Below are 23,923 nucleotides of genomic sequence, written 5' to 3' on the forward strand. Positions count from 1 at the left end.
TTCCAATACAAGCAAAGTAATTTTTAGACCCTTGGACATTGATCACATATACATAGGAAAATGTGATTTCGACAACCCAATGATACAATAGCTTGGCTGGCTGGCTGCCTGAAAAAAACATACAGACGGTCGAAATTTAGAGTCCATAGAACTGAGTATGTGTTTAAATGACCACACACACACACACACACACACACACACACACACACACACACACACACACACACACACACACACACAGAGGTCCTTTCCCTTTTTAGAACTTCACAGAAGGTGCTTGCTGTCAAATGTTTTTTTCTTTTTTTTCCTTTTTTTTCTAACTAAAATGTTATCTCCTGCAGACCAGAAATATACAAAGTCTTATTTAACAGCAGCAAGTTCTTAATTTCCAGTAAATCTTCCACAGCTCTTTCTGGAAACTATTAGTTGAAATAGCTGTAGGCCTACTTTGGTCAAATATTTTGTTGTAGCAATATATATATATATGTATATATATGTGTATATATACATATATGTGTATATATATGTACATATACATATATACATACACATATGTATATATTAATAGGACCAAGTTTATAAAGTGACATACCAAGGGCAGATGCATTTACAGACAGTAAAGATAAGCTGAGTGTCACGGATGACCATGATCACGGTGCCTTTGAAGACATTCTATAAGAGGTAGGTGACAAGACTTCTCTGCCATCTTCAGATGTCCCCGCTTCTACATTCATCATTGTGTGCCTCCTTTGTGTAGGCCCAGGGATGTTCCATAACTCCCATGTTTTCTGTTATCCCAAGGTCACCTTCATTGCACCAAATAGAGTCATTCTTTTGGTCGCAGAGAGCAGATTCTGCCCATAATTCGACTCACGGTGACAGGGGACATGAGGGCATGACTTTCTGTGCTTTGGGTAGGCCTTGTCTTCCCCACAAGTGCGTCTGTGATGACCTCCCGGTTATTTTTGTGCGTTAGACTAAACCACAGGCTAACATTTCTTGAGCAAACATTGCTTAAACGCAGAAGGCCTCTGAGAGAGAATGCATCCCTTAGCTAATTTCCTGTTTCCATCCTGGCACTGCACGGTCCTGGTGTGCCAGCCTGTGTCACAGGTCCTAGAGCAGGCCAGCCAGGGGCCTGTCACCCACTGTAGCTGCGGGGAGTGTAGTCCCACTTTGTTGCTGCTGTGGCTAATGACGGAATTCACTTTTTGAGTGGTCTTCTTGGGAACAAAAAAGCTGTAACGGACGTCTAATGCTTTAGTTGGGTCTGTTGCAAGGATCTGCACAATCAGAATTTCCTTTGTGGCTGAATAGCCCATCCCATGTAAAAAATCATCTCTGTGACTCCACCCACTGTAGTTCATGACGGTACCATTGATGTCGATGATGGTCTCTGAAGTGGAGATCATGTACTTGCCGTTGATAAGGTACTCGCCAGTTTTCTTCTTTAGGGCTAAGTAAGCAGTGAATCTAGTCTGGTCTTTGGCTTTGAACTGTCGGACTTTTATGTGGGTTGCTCCTTCAGGGATCCTCACAACGTCAGTATAACCCTTGCTGTAGGCAGGGATGTCCACGTGAAAGAAAGGGAAAAAGAACAGGGTAGTGAGATAGAATTAGTGTAGGCCTATACGTGGATAAACAAGTAGAATTTTTCTAAAGTTTTCCATCATCTCAACACAAAGCTTTAATGTATTTAAGAGCTTAAGTTTAAATTGGCTTTAAACCTTTTCATAAGGCAAAATAAAATCGCTGTACGGAATTACATTTTATGCTGGCAACCCGAGCTTATTTTAAAAATAGGTTTAGTGATTTATATGACCATTTTATCTTTATTTGTGTCACACTTGCACACGTGTAACACATTTACAAAGACATTTTATGCTTTCAGTCACCAGGTAGGCTACACATGAGTATAAACAGCCAAGTCTGTCCTAGTTACTCTCATAGAGACACTCAATGTTTTTAGATTGTGATATTGGACTCACTAGCAAATATTTTAGTGAGCCCTAATCCTGTGTGCTGGGTCTGGCAAACCTTTGCCAATGTGGGCTACAGGGGGCATGCTTAGTTCTTTATATTGTTCCAATGTTCAGACTTACTGGCGAGGGCAGGCTTAGTTGCTTGTTGAACTGGTATTAGGACAAACTGAGGCTCTGCCTCTAGAAGCCTTACTAGATATTTCTGGGGCGAGAAGTTAAATGAATGGCAAAATTTTGTCACTAGATCATGCTTACTTACTATTGTTCAATGGAAAAAATGATTTTAAGACCTTATGACTCTTTGAATGTTTCCTTTTCACTGGACAATATGATAAATTGATTGAGGGGTTTTATTGGGTAAAACAATAAGACAGTCTCGAAAGATACAGGAGGAACAAATGTCTCTAATGTTCACACACATTGTTGAACTCTAGCACAAATGCTAATTAAGTCCTGGGACACTATACCGACAGGAAGGGTTCATCTTTTTGCCAAAAATATTTGCTTTTATGAGAGGCCATAATAAAGCTTAAAGATATATTCTTAGTTAATATGTCTTCAAATATTCTCAGTTATTTAAATAGATATAGCATTGAATGTGCATATTGACTGACTGTTGCCAGATTGCGTTGTGTAATTTCTAATTCTTCCTAGGTTCAAGATGATATGTTAAAAATCTAAGTTCATAACTCCTGAAAGGAAGCTTATTTTCAAAGGAAGTCCTGTGTCTGAAATCTAGTGTCTCTCTCACATGTGTCAGAATCTCCAAGTGGTGGGGAGGGCACAGTTCCTTGAGGTAGTGCTGATTCTGTCTATCTGGATCTATCATCTTTAAAGGCCTTGTTCCTCAATTTCATGGTAGTCTCTAAAACTGGTAGACAACACACAATCCTACACGGGCTTCAAAGTCGGAATGACTGTTGGAGATGATGTCACACTTTCCACCAAAGAATAGAAAACGAGAATAGGTTAAACAAGTATATTACAGAACTCGAGATTGTTGGTGCTGGGTTTAAAAGCCAGGCCTAGGATCTAAATTTAACTGTTATAAAATATGACTGATGCGGGAAGGGATTTCCTTCATGTCAGTTCTCTTCACCGTGAATTTCTTCCTCACTGAATGTGACTTCAAGAGCACAAGTAGTTACACATTCAGAAAACCTAAGCGTTGCATTTACCACTTTGCAAACTAGCTTTTAGCTTCTTGTAGAACAGCACACACTTATGATTGGTGAGGTACTACCATAAACATGAGATTCCTGTTTCTCAGCCACGTTCCATCTCCCTCTACCATCTTCCTTCTATACCACTTTTTTGTTCTTTTTCTAATGTCCTTCCTCTCTCCCTCATTATCTTCCTTTCCCCCTTTCCCTCCTTTTTGTCTGCCCTCTTTCTACCTCTCTCTTCCTCTCCTTTCTCATATCGCAGAATGTCCCTCATACCCTTAAACTCAGATATAGCCTCTGCTCTGTTTTGGCATTCACCCACTATGGTGAATTATATAAGTCTTAAACTTTCAAGTTTTAGCTTCCTCATTTGTACAACAAAAGTTTGAGGTGATAGTCTGTAAGCTGTTTTGCACATTTTAAATGTGAAAAGATATAAAACGTAACTGTCTCCTCAGAGTTGGTGTGGTGGCACATTATGTTCAAATGGTTCCAATGTCAATATTTAGGAAGGTTAATAGTATGTATTTATCATCAGCAGATTGTTGACAATTTGAAGAAAACAAAATAGGATGCATGTAGCATACAGGCACACTTCACCTATGTACTTAGCATGGGAGACGCCTGGCTGGTCCTTTAGTTAAGTCAAGCATCCTTTGGACAATAGTGTTATATATTTGATTCCAGAAGCTATAATTAGTGGTCTCATGTGTTTAAATCAAAAGTATGGAAACAGGAGACATTTCCGTATGTCTGTCCTTATGGAGTGGACAGAAACAAGATCATTCCCTATAAAATGGGACTGTTGTCACAGCCCCTTGATTAATTTACATTTTGCATGGAGAAATGTTTTCTGAAGAAAATCACACTGTCTAGTGTGAAATTGTTTGCTATGAACACAGTAAAGGGAGCCAGGAGTGGCATCTTACATGTGGCACCAGCACAGAGGCAAGGTGATGACCAGACGTTCAAGGGTTCAAGGTTTCTCTGGTCTGCACACCAAAACCGTTTCAAACAAAACAAAACAAAACAAAACAAAAAATCCAAACAACAACACCCCGCGCCAAAAAAAAACCCCAACAACAAAAAAAGCCAAAACAATGAAAGCCATGGAAAGGGAGGAAACTTGAAGTTGGGAAGGGATCATAATGGTGTGCAGTGGAACCTGGAAGACCGGGTGCCAGTATGACCAAAATACATCATATACATGTATGAAATATTCATAGAACAAATTAAAAACAGGGTAGAAGGAGCCAAATGAGGGTGGCTCAGTTAAGAGCACTGTGCATGTTCCAGAGGGCGCGGGTTCAGTGCCCAGCACCCACATGGTGTCTCACAACTTTGTATACCTTCAATTCTGGAGAACAGATGCCCTCTTCTGGCCTCCTCCAGCGGCAGGCAAGCAAATGGTGCACAGAGGCACGGGCAGACAAAGCACCCATACACATAAAATAAAACTTAAAAATATCATAAAACCAAGAGAAGGCCAATCACGCATCCTCATGGGAGGCTTTAGAACATGCAGCTCTGCTGGGTCCTACTTTGCAGAGCAGTGCCCACATTTTCCATTTGCTCTCTAATCCTAAATTCTCCCTCCGTGATTGTTGTCATAGTTTATCTGCTTCTAGAGACATTTAAAGTTTCTGTCATCCACAGAGCCCTATTCAGTTCTTCTCCTCCCCTGCTCCTATGGGGAATGCATTGTTCACTTAGCATTAAACTCCTGCAAAGACACAATGAATAATGGGTGCCCTGCATCAGCTTCGCAGGAGTCTAAACCCTTATTTAATTCACAGGAGTTTGAAGGTGCCGCCATGTTACCTTTTTTTATTGAAGGTTCCAATAATCTTTGTACAACTGGAGTTATCCCCTCCACACACTCCACACTTGTCATACTGTAGCTTTGAGCCGATGATGCCGTCACACCCCGTTCTCACGCACCTCCCTCGGACACACACGGAGTTGCTGTAGGGTCTACATTCTGTCCCATCTGTAACCTGCGTCGGACAACGTTATCAGCAATAGGGATATCTGGGCTCAAGGAACTGGTTCCTTGACTTAAGGAGAAAGTTGTAACTTCTGAAATGTTATTGTCATAAATTGTACACTGAGAAATAAGGCAATACCTGGCTCCTTGGTTAAGAACAGATACTGCTCTTGTAGAAGACCCAGCCTCAGTTGCTAGGACTCTCGTAAGGTGATTCATTTCAACCTGTAACCCCAACTCCAGGGGGAGGGGATCCAGTGCTTTAGCCTTTCCAGGCACCGGGCTCTTGTGTGCACATACCAGCATATATGCACACACACAGACATGATTATAAAAACTAAATAAATCTTAAAAACTAATCCATCAAAAAGCAATCAACCATTTAGTTTCTAGAAGATTCTAGAACACGCATGATGTATTTTTATTGGGAAGGTCTGGTTATATATTTTCTCTCTTAAACTTCTTGCAAAATAAATCTGGTGATTCAAGTTACTGATTTCCACTTTTGTATTCACGACTCAGTCTCACTGTGTCATCTTGCCCTTTTACCTTGGTGAAAAGGTTTTTTAGACTTTGTGGAAGACTATTGCTTCTGTAGAGCTCTGAACACTAGAAAGCTTAAGAATACAAAGGATTCTTTGTTGTGTAACTGTTAGTTTAGCAGCAAATTCAAAAACTTAGACTTATTTGAAACCTGTTGTAGTTGTTCTATGTTGAACTTCCAGGCATCAAAGTAAAGTCATATTCATGCCAAAAACAGATCCTGGCAAGGGGTGTTTCTGAAAAGGGATGAAATAGAATGAATACTTGGTTCGGAGTTAAGGAAACAGGACATGTTGTTCCAAAGCCGTTTAAAGCACAGCACAGAAGAAGCTGTGGTGTGCTTGTATGCATTCATATTCATACACGTGTCAAATGCATTTTCAATTTGCATGCATGTGGCTCTTTTGGATATGTGGGTATGTGTGTCTGGGTGTTTGCTTGTAAACTGAAGTAGAATGTCCCTCCAAGGGTTAATAATTCTCTTCCTAGTTATAGCTTTAGCTCTCTGTTTTTACTTCTATGTAATATTTTAAGGAAAATGTATTACTTCACAACTAAATATATTTGATATATCAAAATACACACGGATTGGATACTGGCTGAATTTTCAGTGATCTGTAGATTTTTCAGTGATGTAGAGACACAGCTACGGCTGAAGGCTGATTTCAGAGGTGTTTTTAAACACATCATATGTTTAAAAATTAGATAAATGGTGTTATTAATTGCTGCATAATACAAGAAATAATGAAAAATCCCTTTAGTATTTTAAAAAATGTTTACCTGTGAAAAACAAGGAAAAACCACATACACATCTTGAAATGTGACTAGAAGGAATTTGCTTCATGGTGAGGGTCTAAGACTTACTTTAAGATAACCAACTTAAAACCTATCTTTCAGATTGAACGCATAAATTCTTAAGTAAATAGTTGGAAAATAGAAATCTTTCTTCCGAACAGTCCTCTCACAAGATTTGTCTGGAAAAATGCATATTCTTTTCCAGGTTACTTTGAAGTTGATAGTATAATTTTATGTCCCAGACATTGAACTGCACCTTTCAAAAATTCATTTTTAAAACATATATTTGTTCTGGTAAAATGTCTTTAGACCATTGTTTAAAAAGTTTGAAAATACAGAAATGCTAGAGATCAAAACAAAACCTTCCCGAACCTAACCGTCCTGCAAACAATGACTGCATACATTCAGCATTTACAGAATTTATTTTGTGAAGTAGCCTCTGCCCAAAATGCCCACTGTCCCAGATTTAGAGAGGTAGTTACCTTTGGAGAAAAGACCACGTAATAGCCAGTGCCCTTAGCTCTGCACGTAAGCTTGCACACGTCTGCCGGCAGGACACCTGCGTATTTGGGAACCCATTCTACAAATGTTTTGACTCCTTTTGCATCGGACTGATAGCCATTTTTGGCTTCACACTGCTCGTGGCGGAAAGATTTGCCTAGGAAACAAAACGTTTGACATTTATACCTTGTTAAGTTTAAGGTAAAATGTTAATGATTTCTGTTTCTAAGAACTCCTGTTGCACTAGTGTTTAAAGTACCTTCATATAAACAGAATTGAAAACAGAAGTGTTGTCTCCCAGTCTCTCGGAGACACTGCTGTCTGGGACAATAAACTAAAACCCACCTCCATATTGGGTAGCAACTTACAAATGAGTGCCTCTATCCAGAATGAGATTAAAGCTACTCTCCAGCATTTCTTGTTTGTTTCTACGAAAATAGGGATAATGCATGACCCGTGTGGTTACTGATATCTGAGAGCAGCATACCTACCGTTAGGTGGGCAGGGTATGACACTGCAGGAACGGTATATGGCCCTCTTCCCTGTGCAGTAGCGGCCACTGTTTCGAGGTGCGGGGTTATTGCAATGGCGGTAGGCAAACTGTACTCCTCCCCCGCAAGAGCGAGAACACTGACCCCAGGGGCCCCAGGACCCCCAATTTCCATGGCTTGATGTCTGAAATAGAAAGCAGAAGATATTTTGACTCTCTTTGGAAAAACGTCCCACTTGTATATTCCAGTCACTCGCATCTATCATCCCAGTGGCTGCATATGAGTCAATTAAGGGTTTGCAGCCCATTTCCAAGGCTAAGCAACTCATCTTTATTCGGGACCTCATTTCTAGCAGCGCAGGAGCTGAAGTGTCACCCTAAGTAAGGAGCCCATGTCCAGGATTACATCCTGTTTTCTTGGGGTATTTTATTTCCTGCCTTCTGATACTGTAGCACTCCTGTTCTTAAACACAGGTAATTGCTAACTTTCTTTGTACTTTCATCCTGGACTAATAATGAAAAACGCATCATGCTGAAACCTTTGTCTGATGCTGGGCATTTACATCTATTTCTTTCTATTTAGTCCTTGAGTTCTGAGGTCCAGTTGTTGACATCACACATTCTGTGTATGAGAGACTCCGCTTCATCCATGGATGCATCTGAGCTGGGCTTGGCTAAATTCCCAATTAGATGTGACAGACAGTGCAAGGCACCCTCAGCCTTTGTGCTCAGACCTTGTGCTTTCTGTGTGGAAAGACAAGCCTAGGTACCAAACTCTTGGTTTCTTTCCTATGGAGACACTGCAGGAGGAATCTAAGAGACCATGTTAGGTGTGATAATATGAACTATTTTGACTAGGAAATATAAGTTTCTGGTCACCTGTGTCAGGATATTTGACAAGACATAGGCATTGTGCACATATTCTTGGGGAGAGCCTCTAGGGCGCCATAGCTCCTAATATTACATACGTTTTCTGTTGAGAAAAAGATATGAGATCTTACAAGAGATGAGTGAGAATCATAGCATCCACTCCACCACTGGTTCCTTACTGATCAGTAGACACAGTCTCATAACTTTAGGAAGAGGATGTCAAAAGCGAGCCTCCAAAAAGCACCACAGAGGCTCCACATTGAGCGCCAATTTCATATTATTTGTGAAATTTGTCAATCTGGATTTACTTGTGAAAAACCAAGAAATTGACCAAGAAATCCCTGCTTGTTGCGTGTTTTCCTTTGTTTGGTTGCAGGCAGGGCTGCTGTGGATTGGAGATGAAGTTTAATAGATTATTGAAGGACAACATCTTTTAACTGGGAAGTAAAGCCCTATGATCATAACGACCATGTATGCCTGGAAAAGCACTTCCTATGTTGGGTCTCTAGGCTTTAGTTGACAAGAAAACCACTTACCGAGTAATATTTTTTCTTAGTTTTGTCCACACATTTGCCTTGCAGGCAGATTCTTCCTTTCCCACAGGGAGTGCCCTCCACGGCAGGCAACTTCTTGGTCAGACACACCATTTGGCCTTGGCGCACCACAGCACACCACAGCCGTGCACAGACATCCATGCCAGGGCACACAGAATATTCAGGCCCAAATGTCAAGTTGCACTGCTGGGTGGCATCATAGGTCTGTCCTGGGAGTTCCTCGGGGCCCAGAATCTGCTTCCGTGGTACATCTAGTAAACAGTTACCTAAAAGAATAATCAAGTTTTCGAATCAACCTGGGTTTAGGTTTCAAATTGTAATAATCGGGGACCTAAAAATTAACGTCCCAGGAGGTCTGAAAACAGGACAAACCGAGAGATCTCACCGACTGGTCAGGTGGGCACTCCTGAGGCTGCAGAGCTGAAGAGACCACCAACACTGCCCACCCCTGCCCACATCCCTGGCCCAAGAGGAAACTGTATACGGCCTCTGGGTTCCCGTGGGGGAGGGTCCAGGAGTGGCAGGACCCCTGCGCCTGGGACACTGCCGGAACCTGAAAGGACAGACCAGATAAACAGTTCTCTGCACCGAAATCCCGTGGGAGGGAGAGCTAAACCTACAGAGAGGCAGACACGCCTGGGAAACCAGAAGAGACTGCACTCTGCACACATCTCTGACACCAGAGGAAAACACCAAATGCCATCTGGAACCCTGGTGCACTGAAGCTCCCGGAAACGGCAGCACAGATCTTCCCGGTTGCTGCCGCTGCAGAGAGCTCGTAGGCAGCACCCTTCGAGCAAACTTGAGCCTCGGGACCACAGGTAAGACTAACTTTTCTGCTGCAAGGGACCTGCCTGGTGAACTCAGGACACACAGAAGCAAAATTCCTCTAGGACCGGGCACTTCTGGTGGTTAGCAGGAGTCCCAAACCCGCGGATACAGGCCCGCAGCAGCTCTCTGCTCCCAGACCCCATGGGAGAGAGACCTCACCGCCTGGTCAGGTGGGCACTCCTGAGGCTGCAGAGCGGAAGAGACCACCAACACTACCCCCACCTGCCCACATCCCTGGCCCAAGAGGAAACTGTATACGGCCTCTGGGTTCCCGTGGGAAAGGGCCCAGGAGTGGCAGGACCCCTGCGCCTGGGACACTGCCGGAACCTGAAAGGACAGACCAGATAAACAGTTCTCTGCACCCAAATCCCATGGGAGGGAGAGCTAAAACTACAGAGAGGCAGACACGCCTGGGAAACCAGAAGAGACGGCACTCTGCACACATCTCTGACGCCAGAGGAAAACACCCCACGAGCAAACTTGAGCCTCGGGACCACAGGTAAGACCAACTTTTCTGCTGCAAGTGACCTGCCTGGTGAACTCAAGACACAGGCCCACGGAACAGCTGAAGACCTGTAGATAGGAAAAACTACATGCCCGAAAGCAGAACACTCTGTCCCCATAACTGGCTGAAAAAAAACAGAAAAACAGGTCTACAGCACTCCTGACACACAGGCTTATAGGACAGTCTAGCCACTGTCAGAAATAGCAGAACAAAGTAACACTAGAGATAATCTGATGGCGAGAGGCAAGCGCAGGAACCCAAGCAACAGAAACCAAGACTACATGGCATCATCGGAGCCCAATTCTCCCACCAAAGCAAACACGGAATATCCAAACACACCAGAAAAGCAAAATCTAGTTTCAAAATCATATTTGATCATGATGCTGGAGGACTTCAAGAAAGACATGAAGAATGCCCTTAAAGAACAAGTAGAAGCCTACAGAGAGGAATCACAAAAATCCCTGAAAGAATACGAGGAAAACACAATCAAACAGTTGAAGGAATTAAAAATGGAAATAGAAGCAATCAAGAAAGAACACATGGAAACCTGTGTTATAAACCCTGGATATAGAAAACCAAAAGAAGAGACAAGGAGCTGTAGATACGAGCTTCACCAACAGAATACAAGAGATGGAAGAGAGAATCTCGGGAGCAGAAGATTCCATAGAAATCATTGACTCAACTGTCAAAGATAATGTAAAGCAGAAAAAGCTACTGGTCCAAAACATACAGGAAATCCAGGACTCAATGAGAAGATCAAACCTAAGGATAATAGGTAGAGAAGAGAGTGAAGACTCCCAACTCAAAGGACCAGTAAATATCTTCAACAAAATCATTGAAGAAAACTTCCCTAACCTAAAAAAAGAGATACCCATAGACATACAAGAAGCCTACAGAACTCCAAATAGATTGGACCAGAAAAGAAACACCTCCCGTCACATAATTGACAAAACACCAAACGCACAAAATAAAGAAAGAATATTAAAAGAAGTAAGGGAAAAAGGTCAAGTAACATATAAAGGCAGACCTATCAGAATCACACCAGACTTTTCGCCAGAAACTATGAAAGCCAGAAGATCCTGGACAGATGTCATACAGAACCTAAGAGAACACAAATGCCAGCCCAGGTTACTGTATCCTGCAAAACTCTCAATTAACATAGATGGAGAAACCAAGATATTCCATGACAAAACCAAATTTACACAATATCTTTCTACAAATCCAGCACTACAAAGGATAATAAATGGTAAAGCCCAACATAAGGAGGCAAGCTATACCCTAGAAGAAGCAAGAAACTAATCGTCTTGGCAATAAAACAAAGAGAAGAAAAGCACACAAACATAGCCTCACATCCAAATATGAATATAACAGGAAGCAATAATCACTATTCCTTAATATCTCTCAACATCAATGGCCTCAACTCCCCAATAAAAAGACATAGATTAGCAAAATGGATACGCAATGAGGACTCTGCATTCTGCTGCCTACAGGAAACACTCAGAGACAAAGACAACCACTACCTCAGAGTGAAAGGCTGGAAAACAACTTTCCAAGCAAATGGTCAGAAGAAGCAAGCTGGAGTAGCCATTCTAATATCAAATAAAATCAATTTTCAACTAAAATTCATCAAAAAAGATAAGGAAGGACACTTCATATTCATCAAAGGAAAAATCCACCAAGATGAACTCTCAATCCTAAGTATCTATGCCCCAAATACAAGGGCACCTACATACATAAAAGAAACCTTACTAAAGCTCAAAACACACATTGCACCTCACACAATAATAGTAGGAGACTTCAACACCCCACTCTCACCAATGGACAGATCATGGAAACAGAAATTAAACAGAGACGTAGACAGACTAAGAGAAGTCATGAGCCAAATGGACTTAACAGATCTTTATGGAACATTCTACCCTAAAGCAAAAGGATATACCTTCTTCTCAGCAACTCATGGTACTTTCTCCAAAACTGACCATATAATTGGTCAAAAAATGGGCCTCAACAGATACAGAAGGATAGAAATAATCCCATGAGTGCTATCGGACCACCACGGCCTAAAACTGGTCTTCAGTAACAATAAGGGAAGAATGCCCACATATATGTGTAAATTGAACAATGCTCTACTCAATGATAACCTGGTCAAGGAAGAAATGAAGAAAGAAATTAAAGACTTTTTAGAATTTAATGAAAATGAAGGTACAACATACCCAAACTTATGGGACACAATGAAAGCTGTGCTAAGAGGAAAACTCATAGCGCTGAGTGTGTGCAGAAAGGAAGAGGAAAGAGCATATGTCAGCAGCTTGACAGCACACCTAAAAGCTCTAGAACAAAAAGAAGCAAATACACCCAGGATGAGTAGAAGGCAGGAAATAATCAAACTCAGAGCTGAAATCAACCAAGTAGAAACAAAAAGGACCATAGAAAGAATCAACAGAACCAAAAGTTGGTTCTTTGAGAAAATCAACAAGATAGATAAACCCTTAGCCAGACTAACCAGAGGACACAGAGAGTGTGTCCAAATTAACAAAATCAGAAATGAAAAGGGAGACATAACTACAGATTCAGAGGAAATTCAAAAAATCATCAGATCTTACTATAAAAGCCTATATTCAACAAAACTTGAAAATCTGCAGGAAATGGACAATTTCCTAGACAGATACCAGGTACCGAAGCTAAATCAGGAACAGATAAACCAGTTAAACAACCCCATAACTCCTAAGGAAATAGAAGCAGTCATTAAAGGTCTAAGATCAAGAATCGACAAATGGGATCTCATGAAACTGCAAAGCTTCTGTAAGGCAAAGGACACTGTGGTTAGGACAAAACGGCAACCAACAGATTGGGAAAAGATCTTTACCAATCCTACAACAGATAGAGGCCTTATATCCAAAATATACAAAGAACTCAAGAAGTTAGACCGCCGGGAAACAAATAACCCTATTAAAAAATGGGGTTCAGAGCTAAACAAAGAATTCACAGCTGAGGAATGCCGAATGACTGAGAAACACCTAAAGATATGTTCAACATCCTTAGTCATAAGGGAAATGCAAATCAAAACAACCCTGAGATTTCACCTCACACCAGTGAGAATGGCTAAGATCAAAAACTCACGTGACAGCAGATGTTGGCGAGGATGCGGAGAAAGAGGAACACTCCTCCATTGTTGGTGGGATTGCAGACTGGTACAACCATTCTGGAAATCAGTCTGGAGGTTCCTCAGAAAATTGGACATTGAACTGCCTGAGGATCCAGCTATACCTCTCTTGGGCATATACCCAAAAGATGCCCCAACATATAAAAAAGACACGTGCTCCATTATGTTCATTGCAGCCTTATTTATAATAGCCAGAAGCTGGAAAGAACCCAGATGCCCTTCAACAGAGGAATGGACACAGAAAATGTGGTACATCTACACAATGGAATATTACTCAGCTATCAAAAACAATGACTTTATGAAATTTGTAGGCAAATGGTCGGAACTGGAAAATATCATCCTGAGTGAGGTAACCCAATCACAGAAAAACACACATGATATGCACTCATTGATAAGTGGCTATTGGCCCAAATGCTTGAATTACCTTAGATGCCTAGAGCAAATGAAACTCAAGACGGATGATCAAAATGTGAATGCTTCACCCCTTCTTTAAAAGGGGAACAATACCCTTGGCAGGGAAGAGAAAGGCAAAGATTAAAACAGACACAGAAGGAACACCCATTCAGAGCCTGCCCCACATGTGGCCCAGCATATACAGCCATCCAATTAGACAAGATGGATGAAGCAAAGAAGTGCAGGCCGACAGGAGCCGGATGTAGATCTCTCCTGAGAGACACAGCCAGAATACAGCAAACACAGAGGCATATGCCAGCAGCAAACCACTGAACTGAGAATAGGGCCCCCATTGAAGGAATCAGAGAAAGAACTGGAAGAGCTTGAAGGGGCTCGAGACCCCATATGTACAACAATGCCAAGCATCCAGAGCTTCCAGGGACTAAGCCACTACCTAAAAACTATACATGGACTGACTGTGGACTCTGACCTCATAGGTAGCAATGAATATCCTAGTAAGAGCACCAGTGGAAGGGGAAGCCCTTGGTCCTGCTAAGACTGAACCCCCAGTGAACTAGATTGTTGGGGGTAGGGCAACAAGGGGGGAGGATGGGGAGGGGAACACCCATAAAAAAGGGAGGTGGGAGGGGGATGATTGCCCAGAAACCGGGAAAGGGAATAACACTCGAAATGTATATAAGAAATACTCGTTAATAATAATAATAATAATAATAATAATAATAATAATAATAAAAAGGCAAACCTACAAATCTGTAGACGGGTTCCCTTGTAGATGCAGTAGGCAGGGCTGGCCATCTCTTTGGATTCTAGAATTGTCTTAGAGGGGTTCACTCCGAAACTGTCTGTGATTGTGGATGTAAGGCTGTAGGTACAGAGCAGGGCTACTGTTCTCTATGACTATTTTGTAGTAGTTGTAAGACTTCACTGAGGGAATGAGGAGGGGCTTGGGGGAACTCTAATGGGGAGCTTCCTAGTAACTATGCCATTTACAGCTTTGAGCCATAGCTCATTGGTGACACTCCACTCAGCAGTGTTAATTCACTTCTTCCTCACATGTCCATAACCCGACCCATAGTCACCAAGACTTAATGACATCCAAGGTCATTATTCATCCTTGCACTCATTGAATAAATACTTACTGAATGTCTAGAATGTTTGAGGTGCATAGAAGTTGTCAAGAATAAAAACTGGGGTGTGTCCTGTTCTACTCCTTATGATCCCAGTAAAGTGAAAGAGAGACTAAATAAGTACTTCTCACAGGCTGGTAAAATGTATATTAAAAGACTTTCAAGATCTCTAGGATAAAGTAGTGATACAAAGCAGGAATCTTGGGTAAGTTGGACCAGAGACATTCTAATGTATCATTTACCTTCCTATTTCTCTTAAACTGGCTTATCGTGGGCTCGTTGAGTGTCTAGAATGACAGTTAAAAGCAGTTGGGGCCTTACTGCATTGCATACATGGAGGTGGTGGGATGCTATGGAGAATTCACAGAAGCTTCTTTTTACTCAAAATGTTCCCCTAAGAAGCCTGGCCTAGTGAGCTGAAATAATTCTCTTTATTGAATACTCTCATGGAAACCCACTGACTTCTGTGATTTTAGTGATTATAACTCCACTTGATTATACAATTATCACAATGATTGTAATAGCAGTAACAACTAACACTTGCTATACGTTCGTGGTTCTTTTCATATATTACATATATTTAATTCACATGATTATCCCAGGAGGTTGACTTTTTGATTCATCTTAGCGATAAGCCAAGAAATATAAACTGTCAGTGTGTTACCCAATGTTACACAGTTATTAGGGTTTTGTGTTCAGGGGCTGCCACCATTGAGGCATACCATTTTGTCTCTGTCAGACCTATAGAAGATGTCTTATCTTCTTTCTGAGAGGCTGACACATGAATAGATCCTTTAAGTGATAGACAACATGCTTAATTCAAGAAACAGTTGGTCTAAAGTCTAATCCTGGTGAGATATCACATGCTTATGCGCTCATAGCTGAGTTAGTTAATCTCTCCCTAATTCATTCACGGGATCTTTGAGATGCTTTTATTTTCTTCTTTCAACGAGGTACTGTGAAGATAGAATTACTTTTGAAAAATTAAAGACAGGACAGAAATAGACAAAACAATGATAGTTGCTTCTATGTTTGACTGAACTGATCAACCGTTTAGATATGTTAGTTAATGCCTTTTTGTCCCACAAAAATTCTTCCACATTCAAATCCTTACACTGAGGAAATAACTATTCAGCATGTTTGGAGTGTGTTGAAAACATTTTTTTAATAACTGTATAATCAAGTTGCTACAAAGAGAACACATACACCTATCTGTCCATCTGTGATAGAAGCATTATATGAAAATGAATAAATAGCAAATTTCCATCTAACTGAGCCAGAGTGTTTGAAGAGGTAAAACTTCTTAAGGCCAGCCAGAAAAAGCATTAGAAAGGAGAATCTCGCCAAAGTGAACTTAGGGAGAAAAACATCAAGTTAAAAGAAAAACATTAACATCAAGTCAATAGGAAAGAATGATAGTAAAACCCCACTAAGCGTTCTTTATGAGACAGAGGGAGAGCAGGCACTTTGGAACTATGGGAAAAAATGTTATCTTCATTGCTGCATGAACCGGCTGCTGTGCAAACCAGAGCAGCCTGAGCAGATTGATGATGTTAGAAAGCTGTCAACAAATCTCTTTGTCAACAAATCTCAGAGTCAGCGAGAATACTTTCCAGGTCTTCAAAACTGCTGTTACAACATTTTGTTTTGTTTTATTTTGTTTTTCTTTCCCTAAAAAAGTATAGACTATAGACTTCCTAACAAGGTATCAGCTGGGAAAACTCCCACTGACACCCACCCTACTTTTCAGGAGACGATTGCAGAGGAATGTAGAATGCAAGCAATTTGGAACCAGTCTCTGATAAGGATACTTCAAGATGAAATGCATCTTTACAAAACTTAACTCGGTGCAATTAAAATAACATTTTCTATAGAAGTCACATGGGAATGACATTTTCTTGTTAAAAATAAAACAATTTTCTTCTTTGAATACTTGACATTAACTTATTGCTATTTTTTTTTATAGAGATTTGTTTCTGCTTACTCTGTAGCATGTGCCTTAGTGACTTTGTTTTTATATGTAATGATTTCCTTTTGTAACAAAATAGTACCAGCATCTTTACCACATGGAAACCTTATGCTGGGAAATGACAAAAACCATTACAGTGCCTGGCTATGAAATTCACAGTACACAGTATTTAAAAATGATGTAATAATGGATTATCCAATCTATGTCTTCCACTTTGAAAAGCACATATGGTTTGGAGGAAGACTGGAACTAGAAAATGACTACTCTCTTAGTATTTAGATTTCTTTGCCTTTATTGGAATCCAACCAACTGTTGACTTTTCCTTTATCTAATCAATCCCAACTTTTAGTTACTTCATATTTAAAATGTTTCTATTAGCTGGAAATTCTATCTGGCCTTTGCTCTCTTCTAGACTGCCACACTGAGCCTTCTTTCTTTCCTCCTTTTGTGCCCCTTTCTCTTTCCTTTCTTCCATTGTTACACTTGGTGCATATTAGACAGATACTTATAAAGTCGGCAGGCATGGATGCACATGACATACACATTTTTTCCATGCAAATACGGTTAAAATTGTGAATAAGGCCAACAACAAAACCCCCCAAAAAGTCATTTAGAATGAGTGAATGAAAAAATATGGTTGTTTTCCCCAGGTCTCTGCAGTCCACCAGTGAATGACAGAAGTTACAGCTTGGCTCCAGGAAATAAAACCGAAAAGTCTCAGTTATCTCAGGCTGTTCTTTTCCTCAATGGTGAGTAAGAATTATAGCATTATTTTTTTAATGATTTTACCTTATTTTATTTTTTTTAGCACCATAGTTGTTTCTTCCTTTTTCTTCTCTTCCAGCACTCGGGAATAAGACTGAGCATTGACCCAAATATCCATAGCTTGAAAACCCCCAATGAATAATTCCAAAGAGGCATCTGAACCTCATAAAATTTTTCCTGTTCCCATTTTGTTTCTTGCTTCATATTCATGGATTTCTTTGGGGCTTTTAGATGACTGTCATTAGTAGTAAGATGTACATTTTCCCATTCTTTGAGAAGCCATTTTGGGTCTAGTGATAAAGGAACTAGAACGTTGCCAAAGGAACAGAGAATGTTGACTAAAGTCATTCTAGGAGTCTGCAGCCAGAGGTAGCATTATATACTCATCATCATATAAAACAGTAAGGTTATGCTTTAAATCATAGCTCATCACGGCCCTTGAGTGTGTGTTATTTGTTCATATTTTACAAAAGCATACTTATTATGGAAAAATCAAGATATGCCTCTAAAAGACTTTAATTTCTTAATAGTACCTCAAAATGTGGCTTTATGCCTGCACCTACAGTTGAAAATTGACAAAGAATACAGATATATCGCTTTCCATTAGTATTTTCTGTCCAACATTCTGTGCCTGCAGAGTGGCCATACCCTTAGTTCTTTAAATAAGCAATACAATAATTGCCATATGTTTCCTCTATCAGCTCAGTTTGCTGGTGTTCTTGAGTTGTACCCACTTGGTCCCTCTCATCATCTGGCAGAGGACTTCCAAATGCAGCAAATAAAGCTATCGTCTCCCCGTACCTCACTGAAGGTTAGGAAGCCTTTGGTAAAGGAAATTCAATAACCTGCCACCCTTGCACAATCTCTCTGCCTGCCCTTACCCTTATTTCAGAGGCTTGCCTTCCTAGCCAGCTAACTTGTACAAACACTGCAACATTTCTGCAAAGCCCATAGCCAGGGGTGGAGGAGTCCCCTGAGGCATGGCTACTCCTGTTCTGAATCACAAGTCTCCAGATACAGTTACTGAGGAGTGTGCACTTTGGCTTCCCAGCCATATCCGAACCACTGCACATTTCTCCTTGGACCTAAATCAGGAAACACTCAGTACTAATGAATCAAATCTGGCAGTGGTAGAGTGCTACAAATGTCCAGCTACTTATGGCTAATAATTTAAAAAATAAATCAAATGCTTTGAGTTGAATTTGACTCTAACTTCTCTTTGCTTTAACAGTGCTGGAGGAGCAAGTAGGAAGGAGGTAACGTCACATCAACTGCGTTTCCAGATCTTTAGGCACCATGAAAACACTGGACATGCTTTGTGACAGTAGTTACTTAAACATGGTATTCTTCTCTGCCTTTATCTGAGTGTCACAGTGTAACTTTCCTGAGTAAATTTCATGAAAGTAAATTTCCTCTTCTCTCTGTATAAATCGCTGTATCTGGCCAGTGTCTATAGGTCTGTCAAGAATTACATTAGCATGATGGGTAGATCTCTTATTGTTGATATGTAGGGACATGGTACTAGGTCACTACATGGTTTGCTTGTATGTCTTATTGTTGTTTCTGTTTTGGTTTGATTTTTGGGTTTAGGTGGGCAATTTCCTGATTTTCTTACCTCCTTCTTGTCAAATGAAGTCATTAAAGCATGACCTCAGGTTTGGCCAGTGGTCAAGTCATTGGCTTCCTGAGAAAAAAGTACCTGTGAGCTTGTGTGTATGTCTTCTTAGGCTTGGGGTTTTTTCTTGATTCTCTATGTTTGCAATTCAAATGTCAGCGCCCCAATCATCAAAAAAGGGGGTAGGAGGGCTTGCCAGTTCCTGCCACCATACTTTCACTTAGACTGACTTGTAGGTATTTTTAAATCAAAATCACTAGGCTAGTGTGATCTCTCACCAGGATCCATGGCTTGGCCCTTTCCGCACATCACCTTTCCTTAGGTTGAAGTTACCTTTATCATTATAAGCGATTGGAAACATAGAATTTTTCTTTTGTAGTTGAAATGAAAGACCACTTAACAGAAATCAACATATTCAAACGTGAAAGGATCTAGATTTGATTATGTAAGAAATTATTTTTGTTGTTGTTGTTGTTGTTGTTGTTGTTCAAACAATTCTGGCAATTCCTTTGTTTACTTAATCCACATCTGGGAGACTCTGACAATTAGTGCCAACGAATCATCTGTTTCTACTATAACTGTGTTCTCAGCTGTTCTCTGTCCAAAGCACATTTGAACAGAATTGAATGCAAAAGGAGGGGAGTTTGATGAAAATTAAAAGCTAATCAAAGAACAGGGCCTTTAAAATACCAAAAAAAAATTGTTAAAAGCTGAAACAATGTGGGAAGCATAGTTGTTGTCCTGAAAGTAAGATCCTGTTCCACAACCATGAAATAAAGGCACCATTCTCAAATCAGAGGCAGAGAAACAAAGTTCCCCACAGCACTGCAGCCAAGCTAATGCGAGCATAGGGTGAAAAGCTGACCTACTTTTGCCATAAGAATTTGCTGCCTTAGCAACTTGATCCATTACTTAGAGATTCAGGGCTGAGCTAAGCCTTTTGGAATGTGTAATATATAATTTGAAAATAAAATATTCCTGTTAGTTCTTAAAAACTAAAACAGTAAGCATAGTATCCGGAGTAGATAGTTAAGATGCTACTAGAGAGATACTCTTTCTGTGTTCAGCATTGAGAGGAAGATGACTAGGGGATCATCCACTCTAGGATTTGGCTATAACCAAACTAAAGAGAATTGCCATTTTCATTTAGTCTAAGTGAAAGGACTATGCATGTTAGTATTGTTTCTAAGTATTTAAGATATGGGAGTGTCTTTTCTGTGATGAGATATATTTTTATTGATAAATATTTACATGTTTGTTTATTTGTTGATTTGTTGGATCATCTATCGATCTATCTGTCTGTCTGTCTGTCTGTCTGTCTGTCTGCCTGCCTGCCTGCCTGCCTGCCTGCCTGCCTATCTATCTATCTATCTATCTATCTATCTATCTATCTATCTATCTATCTATCTATCTACCCACCCACCCACCCACCCACCCACCCACCCACCCACCCACCCATCCATCCATCCATCCATCCATCCATCTATCTATCTATCTATCTATCTATCTATCTATCTATCTATCTATCTATCTATATCTATTTTTGAGGAACGGCTTTGCTTTTCATCCAAGGCTGTTGTAGATTTCCCAATCCTGGCTTCAGCCTGAAGAATGCCAGGTTTACTGGCTTGTATTACCATGCTGCTGATATCAGGAGAACTTCTACACAAGGTAGAACTAGATTGCCTTGAGGAAATGCAAATTCTAGTATCCACAAGGGCTTTATCAGTTCAACAGTAATATAGGGAATTGTGAAGGGAATAATGAACACATCTTGGCTACGTGGTATAAAAATATACTTTGTAGCAATCATCTGTGTGTTTGAAATTAATTTATTTTGTTGATTGTTTTGGCAATGTTTTGTTGACGTTCAAAATGCATAGCACATTAAGAGATTAGGTGTTCATAGACCAAAACTTTTTGAAACTCAGGGTAAAGATTGTTATTACTGATTGCCTTGTCCCTGCTTTGAGCAATGACTCATTAGATCATGTTATGGAAATTATTATCTTCAAAATCCAAAATATAGCCACCTGTTTCAGAAAGAGACCGATCTTAGGAGAGCAGAAAGAAAACAGAACGGCCATTTTTTTTTCTGAAAGATGAAGAAGTGGAAGTATATGCTTTCAAGGATTCTTTAAAACTGTGAATGCTCAGCTTGCTGTGTTTCTATGATGTTAAAACAGTATACCAACACAGATGAGGATGTTTGCAGCCAACCATCCAATTGAGGATGGGGTCCCCAATGGAGGAATTAGAGAAAAGACTGAAGGAGCTGAAGGGGTTTGCAACCCCATAGGAAGAACAACACTATCAACCAAACAACCAACACCCCGGAGCTCCCAGGGACTAAACCACTAACCAAAGAGTACACATGGAGGGACCCATGGCTCCAGCTGCATATGTAGCAGAGGATGACATTTTCTGGCAGCAATAGGAGAAGCCATCCATCCTGTGAAGGCTTGATTCCCCAGGGTAGGGGAATGCTAGGACAGTGAGGTGGGTCTGGGTGGCTGGGAAGGGGAGCATGCTCATAGAAGCAGGGGGAGGGGGACGTGAGAGGGAAGAGCCTGGAAAGGGAATAACATTTGAAATGTAAATGAATAAAATATCCAATAAAGATGAAAAAAACTATTTAAAAAACATTAAAGGACGAGAGGAAATTTGCAGCAGCTTGTTTCGAAGAGTACTTAGGGAGCAGAATTTATTATTCCTAGAAATTGTGACTTCCTCTGTACTTTCATATGACTTACAGCACTAATCCTACTCTTACGGAGTTTAATAAAGTATGCTATGCTCTTGAAATGCCTGAAAGGGAGAAAGCCAGCAATTTTCCTTTGAAGTTCTTGGGGTATTTTCCCACCATGGGATGACTATTTTTGTTCTGTAGTTTTTATTCCACTTCCAGGAGATTCTGATGCTAGGATGAGATCAAATTTTTCTAGTAGGTGAATACATAGAGAGCTACCTTTCCTGTTTGTATGTTGCTCTAAAGGGTATCCAGTAGAATCACATCCTACACCTTAGCCAATGCCCTATGATAGATATGCAACAAATAATTCTGAGAGTCATCTTAGTAACATGCAAAACAACATGTCTGCTAATGTTCTCACAGGAACTTAGTGGTGTAAGAGGAAATAAAAGCCAGACTCTCGGGGCTCCCACTGCTAGACCTTCTGTGTGGTCTCCCACACTCTTTCTCTTTTGAACTTTTTAAGTCAACAGCAAAAATACCATAGCTGTAATGCCACCAAGAATGCTGGCATTGCATGCCAAGAGAAAATCAATTTGCTTGCTTCTTTTCTGACACTCTCCCAGTAACCATTGTCTCACAGGATGAGCTGAGCATCATGAGGTCATCATGAGGCATGGTGTAAAGCTCCTAAGAATCTGAACTTGTTTTGCTGAGCCTATGTTGTCCAGAAAGCTACATACCATGACCGTCATCCAGAAATTCTGTGATCGTGGCTGAAGTGCATTTGGACCAGGGCTTGGATGCATCAATGCTGGTAAGGATTGAAGACATTAAACGCTTGTCTTCTGTAGAACCAAAGTTCTCTTCACAGAATTTGGAATCGTCGTGAGAGAGGCCAAGTAGATGTCCTAAAGGAGAAAAGAGAAAGTGCAAATGACAGAAGGAAGAACAGGATTTCTAATTACAGAATATTCTGAGTTTCTTTTTCTACCTAACAAGTTCTTTAGCACATTTTGCACCTAATGAAAAGTGAGTTTAACAGTCTATGTATCCAGACTGATTCCCCTGCATATGAAAGCTGTATGCTGCTATAAAGTAGTTGCTTTGGGTGAACATTTGGGTGAAAATTAGGAAAATAAATGAAGAAGTAGATAATCCCAAAGTCCATCTGGTTCACATACACTCACTGACATGTAAAACCTTATTTAGAATCATGAATTTGGGAGGCTTCTGTGAGATTATGTCACGGTCTCACCACATATTAGTTTTGTTGTTAGGATTCTGCCTTCTCTGATCAACTACAAACCCCAGCAGATCAAAGGGCACCTACTGCTGAAACCTCTGTATCTGACTCAATGCTAGTCAAGACGCAAACAGTAGATGCTTTTTGGATGTTAGTGACTTCTGTTTTCTTTTTCAAGTATTTAAGTAGTTTTTGGAGATGACCCAAAAGACAAAAAAAAAAAAAAAAAAAAAAAAAAAAAAACCAAACCAAGACAAAGAGAAGTAACTAAAGTGGATTTCTTGCTGTATGAAATACCAGCCCTCTTTTTGTTTCTGTTTATTATAGTTTTTAGTGAACCACAGCTAGATACTAGTCTCATAAAGGAACTACCTTGAAACTCTGCTCATCTCTGTTGTATTTTGGATAAAAAAATTCGACATAGTTGTTCTGAAGTACTAAAGAAAAGTGAAGCAATGGGCTCCAGGAAGATAAGTAGTGGCTCTAAGGTATTCGTCTGTTCAGGAACCAATTCTCAGAGTATCAATATCCACAGATCTTTATAATCTGAGTAAATTGCTTCTTGTTTCTTGATATCAATTTTTCTGTACTCTAGGAGGTACATGGAGTTTCTTCTATAAATCTAAAATTTGCTTCAAAAACTTCAAGTATCTAGTTATTTCGCCAAAGTTTTCAGAATCATACAACATCCCCCGATATTTTGGAAAAGAC

At 40.4% G+C, this 23,923-nt stretch overlaps 1 protein-coding gene across 1 annotated transcript in view; it reads right to left on the reverse strand.

The window, feature by feature from the left end:
* Positions 1–308: 308 nt before the first annotated feature.
* Adamts5 (ADAM metallopeptidase with thrombospondin type 1 motif, 5) overlaps positions 309–23,923 on the reverse strand; it is a 46,572-nt gene continuing 22,957 nt past the window's right edge. The window contains exons 3-8 of the mRNA NM_198761.2: positions 22,710–22,877; positions 8,871–9,154; positions 7,466–7,649; positions 6,956–7,131; positions 4,970–5,145; positions 309–1,557 (exon numbers count right to left, since the gene is read on the reverse strand). Coding sequence (NP_942056.2) covers positions 990–1,557; positions 4,970–5,145; positions 6,956–7,131; positions 7,466–7,649; positions 8,871–9,154; positions 22,710–22,877 — 1,556 coding nt within the window. The 3' untranslated portion in view covers positions 309–989. The remainder of the gene's footprint in view (positions 1,558–4,969; positions 5,146–6,955; positions 7,132–7,465; positions 7,650–8,870; positions 9,155–22,709; positions 22,878–23,923) is intronic.

Source organism: Rattus norvegicus, chromosome 11 (genome assembly GCF_036323735.1).
Source record: "Rattus norvegicus strain BN/NHsdMcwi chromosome 11, GRCr8, whole genome shotgun sequence".
NCBI classification, from domain to species: Eukaryota; Metazoa; Chordata; class Mammalia; order Rodentia; family Muridae; genus Rattus; species Rattus norvegicus.